The 15,407-nt window shown below is 51.1% G+C and overlaps 4 protein-coding genes across 4 annotated transcripts; 1 reads left to right on the top strand and 3 right to left on the bottom strand.

The window, feature by feature from the left end:
* Positions 1-70: 70 nt before the first annotated feature.
* LRP88_00513 (FAD-dependent oxidoreductase) lies at positions 71-1,324 on the bottom strand (the record flags this gene model as incomplete). Its single annotated transcript, XM_083237221.1, has 1 exon — positions 71-1,324. One exon carries the CDS (start codon positions 1,322-1,324, stop codon positions 71-73), a length of 1,254 nt encoding a protein of 417 aa, XP_083107112.1.
* Positions 1,325-6,028: 4,704 nt separating this feature from the next.
* Positions 6,029-10,903, top strand: LRP88_00512 (uncharacterized protein; the record flags this gene model as incomplete). The annotated part of the gene is made up of 1 exon (XM_083237220.1): positions 6,029-10,903. The coding sequence occupies one exon, from the start codon at positions 6,029-6,031 to the stop codon at positions 10,901-10,903; it is 4,875 nt and encodes a 1,624-aa protein (XP_083107111.1).
* Positions 10,904-11,266: 363 nt separating this feature from the next.
* Positions 11,267-12,183, bottom strand: LRP88_00511 (uncharacterized protein; the record flags this gene model as incomplete). Its single annotated transcript, XM_083237219.1, has 2 exons — positions 11,267-12,090; positions 12,144-12,183. 2 exons carry the CDS (start codon positions 12,181-12,183, stop codon positions 11,267-11,269), a joined length of 864 nt encoding a protein of 287 aa, XP_083107110.1.
* A 1,459-nt stretch (positions 12,184-13,642) lies between these two features.
* LRP88_00510 (RmlC-like cupin domain-containing protein) lies at positions 13,643-14,422 on the bottom strand (the record flags this gene model as incomplete). Its single annotated transcript, XM_083237218.1, has 1 exon — positions 13,643-14,422. One exon carries the CDS (start codon positions 14,420-14,422, stop codon positions 13,643-13,645), a length of 780 nt encoding a protein of 259 aa, XP_083107109.1.
* Positions 14,423-15,407: the final 985 nt, after the last annotated feature.

The raw sequence follows: 15,407 nt of genomic DNA, 5'->3' as shown, positions 1-15,407 counted from the left end.
AACAATCCAGATGTCTACTTACTAATACCATGTCTATCCCATCCTTGAACAAACAAACAACTCTGTTGGCCTAGATAGGCACCTCGTCAATGTCATACACCATCTGCTCCGTGGCTGAACCCCATCGATTCATGCCAAACGCCCAGAAGCCGCGCATGTACATCCACAAGCCCATCTCCTTCATCCACAAACCCCACGGCCCCGTCTTCCTTCTGATCGTTCCATTCTGAACAGATCTGCTGGCCATCTCATTTACTCTGGGTCTCCGAATCTCGCTAAACTTCGCAAGAGTCTCTGGTAGCGACTGAGGCTGGTTTTCGAGCAGCCGACCAAGAAGAAAGACATCTTCGAGTGCCATGGACACGCCCTGGCCTGCATGAGGAGGCATTGCGTGCGCGGCATCTCCAAGGAGTAGACAGCGCCCCTTGTTCCATGGCCTGTCAAGAGGTAGCTTGTAGGTGGGATAGAACTTGACGACGGATGTGTTGTCGACAAGCTGCCTCATGACATCTCCCCATTCTCCTCCTGCGTTCTTCATGGTGTCTAGAAGAGATGATTTGAACCCATCCACCTCTTCCTTCCGTCGGACTTCCCATCCATCTCTCGCATCGCCCGAGTCAGGCAGGGGAACCTCCTTGGAAAAGGCCCAGAAGAACTCGTCATCCGAAGCTGTGCACGTCATGGCAAGCAGCATACCCTCTTCTGTAAAAGTAATGTTCATCCCTCTGATCGATCTTGCCGCCTCGGAGAGGTTAGACGCTGGCACAAGGGCTCCCAGAGCCGCCATCCCAGTGTACTCGGGTGCTTGTTCCGGATCCACGTGGAGTTTTCGTACGGCAGAATGAATACCATCACATCCAAGAAGCAAGTCCCCAGTATCGACAGTTCCGTCTGAAAAAGTGACTTCGACGCCATCTGTGGTATCCTTGATGGAGGTGATTCGTTTGTCGTAATGGATGGGAATCTTGGCCTTGTCGACAGCGTCAGTCATAACCTTCTGCAGATCCGTTCGCTTAATGCGCAGATAGCCAAATCCAGTAATTTCTCGAGCAGGTCCGATTAAATCTTGCTGTCCAAGTAAACTGCCACTGATGGAGTGCATTGAGAGGTTGGAGTGGCTGCTGCCATATTTGTGGAGTTCATCGGATACACCCAAACGGTCCAGTAGGCGGAGGCCGTTGGGTGGGATTCCAATGGCGCCACCTAGAGTCGTCGGCTCTGGTCGAATCTCGTAGACGGTACAGAGGATGTTTGTCTTTTGGTGTAGGCGAAGAGCGGTTGCCAGACCAGCAGGTCCGGCTCCGATGATAATGGCCTGGGACATGTTAGTAGCGGTGGTGAAAGGAGAGGGAGCAGCATACCTTGGTTTTTTGCAACATGGCTTAAACTTTGGTGCTAGTAAGAGGAACTTGATGTCTACTTGATTGTTGATTTGAAGTGGCATGAGCAGGAAGCAAAATGAATTATATGTTGGACACCGGAGAAGGGCCCGCGGACGTCCGCGGGCATATACTTCCAAATTAGGTAGTCGGCCCCGAGGTTCAAACTCCGGACTCCGGACACTCCGGGCCTTTCATCAGCGGCCCCAGTGGCTCGATGTACTCGCATAATGCATCGGGGGCACTCGAAAAAAAACACTCCCGTATCCGGCTTACGTGGCACCGAGTTTATGCGGGCAATTCGGCGCCGGATAACAAAAGGCGGCCGCGCCGGGTAAGAGCACAAGACCAGATATATCATATCAGACACAACCTTGGGTAGTGAAAGAGGCAGTATGTTCATTCTAAACAAGCATTATCATTCATCACCCATGGCCCAACATGTTGGCCTTCATTGTACATTGGTAGTAATCCTACTGCTATTTTACTACAATTCATTATCCAAGTCCATGTCCAAATCGTTCAGAAGAGATGTCCATTCAAAGTCCTGCAAATCAGGCACCGCAGCTAGGAAGTCCGACCAAAGTTGGTGCAACTGCTCTTCTCCAGGTGACTCGGCATGGCCCGTTGCTGCATTTCCAAACGGATAAACAGGAGCAACCCCCGGTTCCACGTTTCGTGACTCAGGTATCATCGACGACGAAGGGGTTTCTACTGCCAAGGTTCCGGTTTGTCGTTGTTGAGGCTGGAGAGTGGCCATGATCAATTGCATCTTCTTCTTGATCCCTTTTATCAGTCCATGTGTGTCCTTCTCAGACCCTTCCAATGTCTTGTATATCGCCAAGATCTTTTTCTTCCGTGCCTGGGCATCTGGCGCGTCTGGGTTGAAGGATAGATCTGTCCCTAGAGTGACAGCAGCCATGGTGACGTGTTGCAGAACAACCCAAAACCTCTCGGCCCTGAAGCCACCCGAAGCGGTTGGACCATCCATCATGCGTCGAAGTTCCAACACTTGATAGGCCGAGTGTACACTTGCGGAGCGTGAGTAGGCATACTTGGGGTTCCACCAGCCTTCAAGGTGGTAGGACCGGTGAAGTCTGCAAATACGAGCATGCAGGCCGAAATGGAGAACGATTCTTTGCCAGGTGATATAAGGGCGCTCTCTGCAGATGTCCTGGCTCTGTCGAATGCTTTCGGGGTCCAGTCGAAAGAAGATGGGGAGACTTGTGAGTAAATCATTGAGCTTTTTATCCAACCTCAGAATCACTTCATAGTCGGCCTCTAAGAATTCGTCCATCATGGGCGGTATGGTGTCGACAATCTCTCGGCAGAGATCAGCTAGTTTAATGCGGTGAAGAAAGCAGGTCATTCCCGTAGGTGTTGATAAGGGAAAGTTGGGTATTGAGTCAAACGGCTTCATCATTTCGTCGTCGACGTTGCTCGGATAATTGACTCGCATTTGCCTTGCAATAAATGCGTAGACCCCTTCTTGGGAGCTTCCTGAGAAGGCACTCAACCTGGATAGACAATAGATTAGTGTGGTGCTGGAAATAACATTGGGATGGGAGATTACCAGTCCGAAGCAACCATACTCCACCATACTCGACGCTGAACTTCGACCTCTATCGCGTTGGCACCTTCAAGTATACGCTCCCTAGTACTTGAAGGTGTATCAAGGCGATGAAGAAGCATGGATTTTGCCATCAAGTGACATCGAAGACGAAGGGCCAGGGCTTTGGCAGGGAATGGTTCATCCGAGTTGATGACAATATGTGCAAGAGTTGCTGTTGCTGCTAGCGCTGTTGTCGATGGCGGCACAGGCTGACTTGTATCATCCAGTATCGTCGTGGCCAGGTGGGTATACGTCTCAAAGGCATACTTTGCGTTGTCTTTGGTTGCGTTCAACTCTTGGAGAAGCTGCATGGTCCAGGAGAGTGTTGCTCCGGCAAAGATGCTAAATAGCAAGAGCAAGTCTTCAATCTTGTTTTCCTCCCGACCTCTAAGAATGACCCGATATGTGTTCTCTAGTATATCCCGAGCGGAGGGGATGTGCAGAATGCACAAACTTGGTTGAAGCGTGGAGGCGAAATGGTCAAACAGCTTCCTTGCCTGGTTGACCGGAGGGAGCTGCGCAACCAGTCGTGCAATGTATTCTGAGCAGGAAAAAGAGCTAGATGGCACGGTGTTGGCGTTGTGAGAACTTAATGGCGTGCAATCTGACCATCAGACATCCCAATCAGTATAAAATGTTGAACAAGCTTGGAGAGGAAACACTAACTTGACATGGTGTGGCTCGCAGAGTCACCGTCATGCACATTGCCTGGCGTGGGGAAAACAGCTTCTTCTAATCTCTGTAATCGACCAAGAACGTCCGAATAGTCGCTACATGGCCTGTAAATAACCTGTGTGTAAGGACTGGGGAGAATACTCACAAGGCCGAGTGCCCCGAGGGTGCCATGGAAAGGCTGCTAGATGGGGTCGAGTGGGCGGGCGTAGGGCCAGCACCAGCTTGTGCCGGGGCGTTCTCCACTGGCCTCTGGACGAATTGATGCCTTTCTTCATACATACAGGGAATATCCCTCTGTGAGCAGCTCGAGCAGGGCTTGTTCCGGTCACAACGCCGCTTCTTTTCCCTACAGGGGCGACATGAGAGAGCAGGTCTGGCTGGTCGGTGTATGACCATTACCGGATCACCCGCATTAGTGCGCTTCATGGCTTAGAATCGGTCTCTTCGGGGGCTTTTGAGTCCGGTTCAAATTGATGGGAATGGTGAGGAATGCAGAAGACATTGATGTGGAAGAGGGAGAAGCCGCGGGAGTCCGCGGACTTGCTTACTATTAATGGTTAGTGGATCCCGGAGATAGATTAGGAAGTGATCTGCACCGTTACGCATAAAACGCTTGGACGTTTTGAATTGTCAAGCCGCCTTCGTTGCTGTGGCTAGGTGTGGCCGTGGTGGCTGGATGGTAAGCTGTCTTCTAATTGGCTACAGAAGAGTCCGTGTGTGTCGTGAGTAGTCAGTGTGCGAGCCACGTTACGTTATTTGCACTGTCGGCGGCGCACGTATTGCGTTGGTCCTGCCATCCAACGACCAGCTGAACTCTCTTGAAGTATTCTCGTCATTGCCCTCTTCTATTTCACCCATACACTGCTTTCTTGAGAGCCAGGTCTTAGTCGAATACTCGAATACACCGTCGCACCAGGTCCATACATGCTTGTGCACTGTGCCAACACAGACCAGGGATGAGCCAACATCAGCAGTCCAACAGCCAACAGAACAGCTTTATATGAAACCCCCGTGGCGCAGCTAATCTGTCTAAATAAATCCAGCCATGTTGGCCAGTTTCATTATATACCTCTCGAAGCTCATGTCAACCATATTTGCGATCCCCGAGCCTTGTCTCTGTCCCTCTTGAACGACAATCACCTGTAGCGCAATCGATCATGGATCCGACGCAAAATCTCCCCGCTCATGTCGGGAGGCTGTGGGAGAATGCTCTCACTCGGATGGGAGATGAGCAGTTGAAAGCCGTACTGGAAACAACTGTGAAAACACAAAAGAGAGATATCTTGGTATGTGCCTCTGCTGAGACTTTCCAGAAATCGGGAGCCTAACATTTCATCAAGTCAGCATTGCTACAAACCACGGGTGAAATGGAGCAAAACTGCATCCGAAAGAGGATGAGGTTTAGAGACGTTGATGGCAATGAGGTCATAACTTGCGACCTGTTCCAAAAAATGAGTTGCTCTATCGAACAGTTCCGGCAAGAAAGCCAGAATGAGGGGCTGTCTGATCTCATCGATGCCTTCTTTCCCTGGGCCGCTATTCGATACCTCCTTCGGAAGCCGATCGACGATACTCAAGAATATGGCCTTGTGATCAGCGAGTTGGTAAGATACACTTTAGGCTCCTTAGACAAGAACTTTGACTGACAGAGATAGGAAAAAATTGCCCGCGTAATGACCAAATGCGCCCAAGTCGAACGCCAGAACCTTCATCAACAAAGCTCTTCTGCGGGAGACAACCTGGTAATGACATTGACACGCCTGTATGCCGAAATTCTCGCACATCTTGGGAGAATGATCTGCTACTACAGAGCAAACACTCTTGGTATGTTGGACAGGTGCTCCCGTCACGCTTTTGCTCTTTCGTTTGTAATACTAACCCCAGCACAACAGACACCATTGAAGAACGTGGTTTTCGCCCTGGGAAGGACTCAGCTGGCATAGAGGAAATCACGAGGCAAGCAAGAGACATACCAAATCTTGCTCAACTTGACGAGGCCCAAGCATCACGCGTCCTAGAACCAGCTTTCGTTCGATCATCCCCCTCGTCTCTGGTATACTGGAAGACTTTGACTGCGGACAGCCAGGAGAGATTGAGCACATGGCTTGCCCCTCTGCCGCCCAGCCAGCCTGTCAGAGATTTATCAGCATTCAACCCGCTGCTGGATAACCCACAGTTCCGGTCATGGCATCTCTCCAGCTCATCTTGCCTGCTATTCATTCATACCTCTGATGGTTGGTGCTCTGCAGCGGTCAACGAGTCGTCAGACGCCGCCCAAGAGACCGTATCTCTGGCTCCGTTTGCCCATATCTGCTGCGCCGAAATGCCATCTGGACACGAGGCTTCCTCGTCAGACGCCATTATGCGCACTATTCTATCAAAATTACTCACGCACAGGAGTGACGAAACAAAGATCCGCGAACTCCTGTGGGCCGACTTTGAACGACGATCGGCTCAAGCGAGAATGAGAGGGCAACATCTCTCCAGGCTCAACAGCCACGAGTGTGTGCAGCTCATTCTTGAACTAGCAGAGCAAGATCCCTTGACGGTTGTCATTTCCGCCATTGACAAGGTCAAGGAGGTTGATCGTCGCAACCTGATGGTAGCCCTGAAGGAGATTGCTGTCAATGCGGGCAACGTGGCAAAGATACTCGTGTCTTGCAGTGACGGCGCTGAAGTCTTCTCCACATTAGCTCGGGACCACTTTGAATCTCACGGTTTTCTTTCGACTCAAACTGAAGGTGACCTTCCCTTCAATGCGATCTGTTTTACGGGCTGCATGGAGAGGGAGGACGAAGCCGAAACACCCCTCCCAGAAGGAAACTTTTTTGGCAATGAATCTCGGGACGAGACGAACAGAGGCTCGGAACAGATTGCTATTCGTCTTGCTCAGAGCGATGAACCGTTCCGGACATTGGCCGAATATGAGCTGGCTGTCCTGGAGGAGACAGAAGCTGACTCTGTGACTGGCCTTGGACGACTCGAACATTCCAACTTCTATCATCAGCTATTCTCCGAGGAAAACAAGGAGAAAGTCACTTCAATGACTCGGAAGGCCATACAAGGTGGTCACATTGAAGCTCTCGCTTGGTATCTCAAGACATCATCCCTCGCTTCCGATCTCCTCCCGGTGGACGCAGTGGCCGTGGCTGTTCTATATAGTGACCTAGCGACGGTTAGGTATCTCCTATACAATGGCATGAGTATCGAAACTGAAGGTCAATTCGGTTCACCGTTGGTTACGGCAAGCTTATTCAATCGTCAAGCCGTCGTCCTGGTCCTTATTCAACTCGGGGCAGAGGTCAATGCAAAGGGAACTTTTGGAAGTGCCTTGGACATTGCGGCAATGAAAGGACACGCAAGCATTGTCAAACTGCTCCTTGAGTCAGGAGCGAGCGTTTTTCGACGACGACGACAAGGAGTGTATAGATCCGTTTTGCAGGCTGCTGCCTTCAATGGTCACTTGGACACAGTAGAGCTGCTACTTGACGCAGGGGCAGACGATTCTATCGGAGGCTACACAAAGGACGCACTTCATGCCGCAATAGAGGGAGGCCACGCTGATATTGTGTTGCTCTTGCTCGCAAGAGGTTTCCCGTCTCGGCCACGCGATAGGCTGCATGGGAAAGAGCAATGGCCTGCCCGTTCCAGCGAGTCCAGAGACCTTCTACGTGAAGCATCTCCGGAGAGGGTTGCTCGAGAAGACGGCAAATATGACAAGGGCAAGGGCAAGAAGGATAATTTAAAAGCAGCAATCCCTCTCACAAACCTCGAGGCCATCTTTGAGGTCGATCAGCATCCCTGGACTCGGAAACAGAGTTCGATGACGGACCAAAAGAGGGATTCCTTCAAGTACATCAACGCTCTTGATTCAGCTGTCCGGGCAGGGCATGATAATGTGGTTGATCTGATCCTCAGCCTGGCAGATGCTCTAGATCTTGGCAACAACGCAGTCGAAAAAGCCACAGTAGTCGCAGTGGAACAAGGCCATTTCTCGATTCTCGATCTTCTTCTAAAGCATCTAGCTACCAGGGTACCCATTACTGAATGCCTCGGGTCTCTTTTTGACGCTGCGCGTCAATCAAAGACTCAGAATTGTTCAGTGGCGGAACAAGTCTTTACCATTGTAGGCCAATACTGCACCCCTGTCGAACTGGACAAGTTCAAGGCGGAGACGCTCACGATGGCTCAAAGATACGAGGCAAGCGATGATTTGCCCCCCGGGTCGGTGGCTCAAGATCTGAGGTCCGCCTGTACCCATGGGAAGCTTGATGAACTGTTGACCATCATCGACTCAAGACATATTTGTCAACTCAAGCTAGAAGAATTGACAGAAGCACTTAACCAGTGTGCCATGTATGGCCATTCTTCACCTTTCAAATCCCTTTTTGAGTTTCTCCTTGACTCTGACTACATACACGACATGTCCAAGGTCTCAGACAGTTGCCTGGTCGGAGCAGCGGCATATGGCCACCTCGATATCGTCAAGTTGCTCATCTCGTTGCGAGAGACAGCACCATTCAGCACCATGGCTATTGGCGGCGCGTTAGTCAATGCCTGCGAAAGAGGACATGCCTGTGTTGCTCAATACTTGGTCCAAGACGTGTCGGCAAATGTCAACGAGCTTGCTTTCGATTCTCTACTAGGTCTGTTATCAGAGTTTCCGTTCGAAGTGGATATCTGGCGCCCTTCTCGATCAAGTCCCAAGAATACCGGATCTTCTCTCCCTATCATATCGCCTCTCCAAGCCGCTCTTCGAGGCTTCACACAAGCAGACTGTGGTTATACGAGGAATGGCTGCATGCAGCGTAACATCAACCCTCAGTCCGACCCTGATCAGATTGTCAAAGTGCTGCTGGACTTGGAGGCCGACCCAACTGAGCTTGGGGGTCAACAGATGTATCCCATCCAAGCCGCCGCAGAGTTTTGTCCTCCTTCAGTGGTGAAACAGTTAATCGAAGCTGGTGCCGATGCCAACCTGATTGTGTGGGAAGACTCGGCCATCTTCAAGGCAGCAGGCCGAGAGGTGTCAAGTGGGGAGGCACTAAAAGTGCTCATGGATTCTGGAGCCGAACTTCCTGACGAAGAAACCACCATTCAAAAGCTATTTGGGAAGCCATTGTACTACTTTGATCCCTATCCCCAAGAAGATGAATGTTCTTCCCAAGAGGATGGATGTTCTTCTCGTAGCCGTGGCTTTCAGGTCAATCAGTCCTTGGAAGAGGTGTTTAAGCAAGGACCTGGAGCAGCCATTTCTACCTTGATGGCGCTCTATCCCCAGTGGACAGCTTCTGACGAGAGATGCGGACATGTCCTGCAAATGGCAGCCTTTCTAAACCACCACGACTTGGTCGCCACGCTGCTGTCACGAGGCGTCGATGTCAACGCTGCAGGACACTACTACGGAACAGCTCTACAGGCTGCAGCACGTTGTGGACATAATGATATGGTCCTCCGGCTTCTTAGTGCAGGTGCTCAAGTCAACATCCTCCAAGGGCAGTGGGAGACGGCGCTGCGTGCCGCAATTGTCGGCGGTCACGAGGAGGTCGTTCGCACGCTTCTTCGCAACGGCGCAGACTTCAAGCTGGGATCGACATTCGAAACCGAGAACCATGGAGATATAAAATCTTCCTGCTTGCAACTGGCCGTCAGGACAAACAAGGTTGGCATAGTCAATGCCCTTCTCGAGGCTGGAGCTGTTCCATCCGACGACGAGTCAAACCGTACAAGTAAGAACGTTGATCAGCCTCCGCTCATCATTGCTGTTCTGCGAGGGAACCTAGAGATAGCAAGAACTCTGATCGACTCTGGTGCTGATGTCAACGCGGAGGGCAGAAAGAGAGATAACCGTAGTAGTCTCGATGACGAGCACGCGAGTCCGCTCTGTGCAGCGATCTTCAAGAAACGACTGGACATTGCCAGGCTTCTTCTGGAACGTGGCGCCGACGTCGTGAACCATACAACCCAAGGTTGCAGAAGCCCACTTTCTCTCGCAGTCAACGTAGAGGATCAATATCTGGTGCGTCTCTTGCTCAAGCACGGGGCCAAAGTCGGCACAGTCCTCTCAGAGGCAGCTGAGCATAACCACCTGGGAATAGTTAAAGACCTGCTAGCGGCCGGGGCAAGAGTCGACATCGTACAAGGGCTCTGGGATAGTCCTGTGATAGTGGCTCTCAAGAAACCCTATGGTAGGGAGGTGAAGGACGTCCGGATCGTCGAGGCCCTTCTGGAGGCTTTGATGGAGACTCCGGATCCTGAGCCCATCATCGAGAGAGCTCTCTCCGAGGCTATCAAGGAACACAACAGCGGAAGCGTGGGCATTATACTTGACTATCTCCCTACTTCCGCCTTGAGATTACGTCAAGCCTGCTCTGCGGGGGCTGATCAAGCTGTGAAGCGGATATTGCAGCAAGGTGTGGACCCCAACGAGGCTGACGACAAAGGGAACTATCCGATCCACCTTGCAGCTGCGCATCTACAATCACCTGTGATCAATACCTTGATCCAACATGGAGCTGACTTGAACGCAACCACCCGCGAGGGCAAAACACCACTCCAAGCAGCCTTGGAGGCCTGTGCAACACCACGACTCGACTTCTCAAATTCAGGGCCAGCATGGCACAAACCAAGGAGTGCGACAGCCCGGAAGCGCCGGCGATTATCCGTGTGGCCTAAAGACATCGGCAGCAATCCTCCTACCATCGCGTTTCCCAGGTTCCATCGATGTGAGCTGATTGCGGCCACGCTACTAGACAACGGTGCAAGCCCTGTCTCCGTGGTGAAGAGTGCAGCAGGATCGCCTCTTCATGTGGCTTGTCTGATGGGAAGCAAACAGACAGTTGTCAGGCTTCTTGAAAAGGGTGCAGACGTCAATGAGACCGGCGGTTCTTTCAAGCACGTCCTATCAATTGCCATCGCAACCAGCCGACCAGACCTTGTTGCGCTTTTGCTCCAGCACGGGGCTGACCCCAACTATCGTCGTGAGAACTACGACACCCCGCTCCATCTTGCCGGCAAGATGAATTCAACATTATCGATCAAGCACTTACTCGAGCATGGAGCAGATGCGGCCAAGCGTGATGCCGATGGCAATCTCCCGCTAGAAGTTGTCCTCAAGAGCGCAGAATCAGAACGGAGAAGCTCAAGCCGCAATTGGGACGGGGATACTGTTCAGTCTCTGCTCAAGTCCGCAGGAGGCGATACTCAAGAGACTGGCCTGTCCAAGCCCGCAAGATGATCGGCCACGTGGGTCCCGCTGGTAGTCTCGAGACAATGCTAAGTCACCACCCAGCTCTTCCTATTGGGGGGGATTTATTTTCGCCATTTTTGGGGCGATGTTACTCGATGGGACTCGGATGCAGTTGGTCGAGGTTCTGATGAGACACAACCGGAAGCTAAATGTAGGATGCAGTTGACACCAGATACAACAATGAGGGTGACAGGTGGCTGCGCGATATGATTTAGAGTTTGCGAGAGAAGATGCAGAGGGATAGAAATAAGTATGTCTTTTGTAATCTTCAATTGCTGTCCGATAACGCCCGCTAAATCGCTGCCCTGTATAAGCTCTATTATGTCCCGAAATCCAGACTTTCCCTTCCATCTATACTTGAATAGACATGGCCTGGTTCTCCAGTGGAAAACTCATCGCCGAAGCGCAAGACTCCAGTTCTCTACCCCGTTTCTGCTGAGTGACTGCCTGCCTCCAGTATATCGCCAGAGGAAACGGACGATCCGACTCAGTCCAGAAACCCTCCCCATTAACTGCCCGACGACGATAATTGCCGGCTTTTGCTCCCTTTATCAAGGTCTCCACGTCCCGATGCTCGCTGGTTCTCTTATCCCACTTAAGTTTCAACGCGTTAAAGTCGTCGCTAACGAGAATCGGAATCTTTGGTGATCCAGATGAAGATTGTGTTGATGTGTGTAATGATTGCGAGAAGAGGAGCTTATATGTAGCGATCGTCAAAAACGGACTGTACACGAGTGTCTCCTCGTTGATCATTTGTCCAGCATCGCCCAAATCTGATAAGGATGGTGTCCTGAGCACAGTGATACCGAGACCGCTGAGGAAAGCTTCGTCGATGGCTGTAAAAGTGGGATCTTGGGCGTATAACGTGAGCGATCCCTTGTCATTCATTGGTAATGTCAGGTGGGATGCGATAGCCATAAAGATAACGAGTTGCTTAATCCGACGCTGTTGGTCTTTCGAGTCCAAGAGACTGCCAAGACCCAGAGAGACGAGTCTCGTGATCCGTGGGCGATTCTTCACGTTGAGCATGTCCTCAAAAGAAGCAGCAAGGGCAGACTGGTTGAAAATATCCATAGCGTCATCGTAAAGCCGAGAAAGCTGATCCAGCTGCCTAGAAGATCCAGCATGTTTACGCGAAGACGATTTGAGGCTTTTCGTTTGATGAGATCGCGCGCCTATAACAACGCCTGTCAGCAAGACCCTGGCACTCGCGCCTGAGCAGGCTCACCATTGCCCTCCAAGGGCTGGGGTTTAATTGTGTGTCGCATTTGGATTAGTGTCGATGTGACAAGGTCAGCACTTGAGCGATGTCTTATCGGGATGAATGAAGCTGAAGGCAGAATGGATTGTTTACGATATGGAACTCTGAGATGGTATTTGGGAGTCAAGGCAACGATTATCTTTATACAGCTATTCGATAAACACCACATTTATCATCCAACTCTTCAACACGAGCCTTTGTTGCGTTGCGTGCTCGGTCTTCGGTTTCTTCGGTGTTCCATGTCAGCGGTGCTTGATAAGCCGACAGGGATCGCGTCTGCCGGAAAAATGACGAGCGCGGTTCGAATTGGGAATGTACATTTCTAAGCTAGATTACGCTGGCCTGATCTGACAAATCGCCGATTGAGTCATCTCTCGACGCTGATACGGACGGCAGAACGTTAACAAGCCGCGCATTCCCATGAGATTTGAGTCAAGATAAATATCTCTTCGAGTCAGACGCGTGTGGGAGTCATCGGACTTTGCGTCATATTTCCACTCAACGAACCTGGCAGGGTTCATTGGTCATCGTTAAACATCTAGCCGCCAAAGTTCTTTACTCGCTAACAGCCCTGTCAGACCCTTGTTTGAAGCGTACAAACTAACGTTATTCTGGATGGAAGCGTTCAAGACAGTGGACTGGCCGTCATCCAGACGTCCCCAATTTCCAACCTCACGTCAGCCCTTGACCTCTAAGCGATAACCATAGCCCAAGAGAGTCAAGTGCGTCAAGCAAGCCACCTACAATTCAGAGCAGGGCACCTCGGCTGGCAATAATTCGCACTGCAGCGCCAATCAGGAATGAGGATGTGCTCAAGGCCAAGCAAAGAGAGGAACCGTTTGACATTGCCCCAATCGCTCTAGCCTGCCAATAAACACGTGCGGGCCTGGTAGTCATGGTGCTCGGTTTCTGTACCCGAGCTGACAAGGGCATGGAATCATTGCAAGCTGGCAGCCATGACAACTCTCACGATGGGGAGTAATCGCGGGGATGTCTCACTGCGAGTCACTGGCCAGTCGGCATACATGCCAAACTGACATTCAGCTGCCATTAATAGCGCCTCATAAGAGCACATACATCAGCAACTTGAGAAATATAATCCATGTTTCGGGTTGAAATACTACTATTCGCAGGCCACATTTACGTGCCCTCAACGCCATTGTCACTGTGATGTTTGTAGTCAATTTGAGACGAAAATAGGCGCGTTGCGGGTCTGGTGTAAACCTTTCAATGAAGTAATCAAGCATAATTTTCTATATGTAATGAATGAAACATGATAAAACTTATATACAGTCTATAGATAGCGGATATGAAACAATAATATGTGCAGAATATGTGCAAGAAGGTAATATGCCATGTACTCGTTCCCTCATCCTACCCGTCATGCATCATCAATCTAAACCATACCATGCATGCCCATCACCCAACCGAACCTTTTTCAAAAGAAAGAAGAAAAGACAAGAAAATTAGGCAAGAATCTCCTCGAGGGAGCGCTTGGCGTTCCTCTTGATACCGCACTTGTTCAGGCAAGCGTCAATGCCGAGAGCAATGTTGGCAGGAATCATCTCGCGGAAGCTCTCAATGTCCTTTCCGTCGATGGTCTGGATTCCACCAAGAGTAGCCTGAACAACGTCGCCGTTCAGGCTGAAGAAGTTCTGAGCAATCTGGTTCACACCGGGGTCGACATCGTTGAAGCCGGCGACGAAGACAGCATCCTCGCAGTCGGGGTTGAACTCTTGGTGGATGGCTCCCTTGGGGAAGACGGACATCTGCCAGGTGTCCATGGTGTTCTCAATGGGTCGGGCACCGTTCTCAATGACAAAGTTGGTCACGAGACGACCCTTGACGATGATGTTAAGCTCGGTTGCTCGGTTGTGGACGTGAGCAGTGTTCATGCCGCATGGACCAAGGAAAGCGACAGTCATGGAAGCACCGTTGCCGATGAGAGCAGGCATGGTGAGAGCAGTAGCAGAGGTGGAACGGCCACCCTTTCCCTTGGACTCGCCAGCTCCAGTGGCGGCCTTGAAGTCAAAGACGTAGTCGCCAGGCTGATCGAGGAGCTTGACGCGCTCGACCTGGGTGGGGGCGGTTAGGAGCTTGGCGATGAGGTCCCTGTCGCCGGAGCGGGTGTTGATGGGGACGATGGGAGGGAGAACGTTGTCGATGCTGTCGTTTCCTCGTTCGGCGACGGTTGCGGGGGCGGCGAGGGCCGTGCCGGCGAGGAGGAGCATGCTCATGAACTGCATTTTGAGTGATTTGGGGGTGTTGGTTAAAGTTTAGAGGTGATTAGAAGTTGTCGAGTGCGAGAAGTTTGTTGAGTTGATATGGATGATTAGTGTTGTTGTTGGTGTAGAAGAGTGGTGGTGGTGAGTGATGATGGTGTCTTGTTAGTCCGTCTTGTTCTTCTTATAAGCACTTTGACCTCGGACTCTGACCTCGCTAGAAGCTGTGATATCCTCAGTTCGGCCGCTCGCAAAAAAGTTCTTGGGCCTCAACCGTCAGCGCTAACATCACAAGAATCTGACTGCATCGGTACTGCCAGTCCCGCACATGACACTGTTATTCCCAACTACTCCCTGGCAGCAGGGCTGAGTTGAATCTCTGTGCGCTGGCAGCCGAGTTCCGGAAGGGTAACCAATGAGAGTCAAGCTTGGCATAGCTGACCGTTTATTTCCAGTACCAAACAGCTTGCTTCGCCTCTTCGGGGGCTGGGGGGCCCCGAAGGATCGGCTGGGGCTGATGACCGCGGAGAGATTTGCTGGTCGGCTATTGATCTGTTTCTGCGAGATTAGGGCTAGCCTTGTTTGTTTTTACTACTAAGCATTAACCTGCAAAGGGAACGCCATGGACCCCAACTTGGTGATGCAGCTTACGGTCCAAGTTGAGGTCCCCGAAATTGCCTGCTGACTCTGTAATGTCACAATGACAGCTCTAACCCGCATCTCACCTACATGAAGTCGGTGAAAGAAGTAAAAAAGATCTTTTGTGATGGATTTGCGAGATCGTCGAGTGCATCTGGGGTATGACAGCTTTTGATTCCAAAGTGGCTGGGATCCATCGCGCCTGACTTGAGCCAAGCCACGTAATCTTAATATCACCAAATAATACCTGACTAAAACACGTCTAAATCGATCAAAGCGACAGGGTTCATGGGAGAGGAGAGTGCTTTTAATAGATTTTGCTGCGGCCCTAGCCACACTCTGCATTCTTGAGCAGTGGCTAGTGAGGATT

This window comes from Fusarium phalaenopsidis (assembly GCF_050370095.1).
Source record: "Fusarium phalaenopsidis strain FUZ10S chromosome Unknown contig_32276, whole genome shotgun sequence".
Taxonomy (NCBI): Eukaryota; Fungi; Ascomycota; class Sordariomycetes; order Hypocreales; family Nectriaceae; genus Fusarium; species Fusarium phalaenopsidis.
This window is presented reverse-complemented; position numbering and strand designations above follow the sequence as displayed.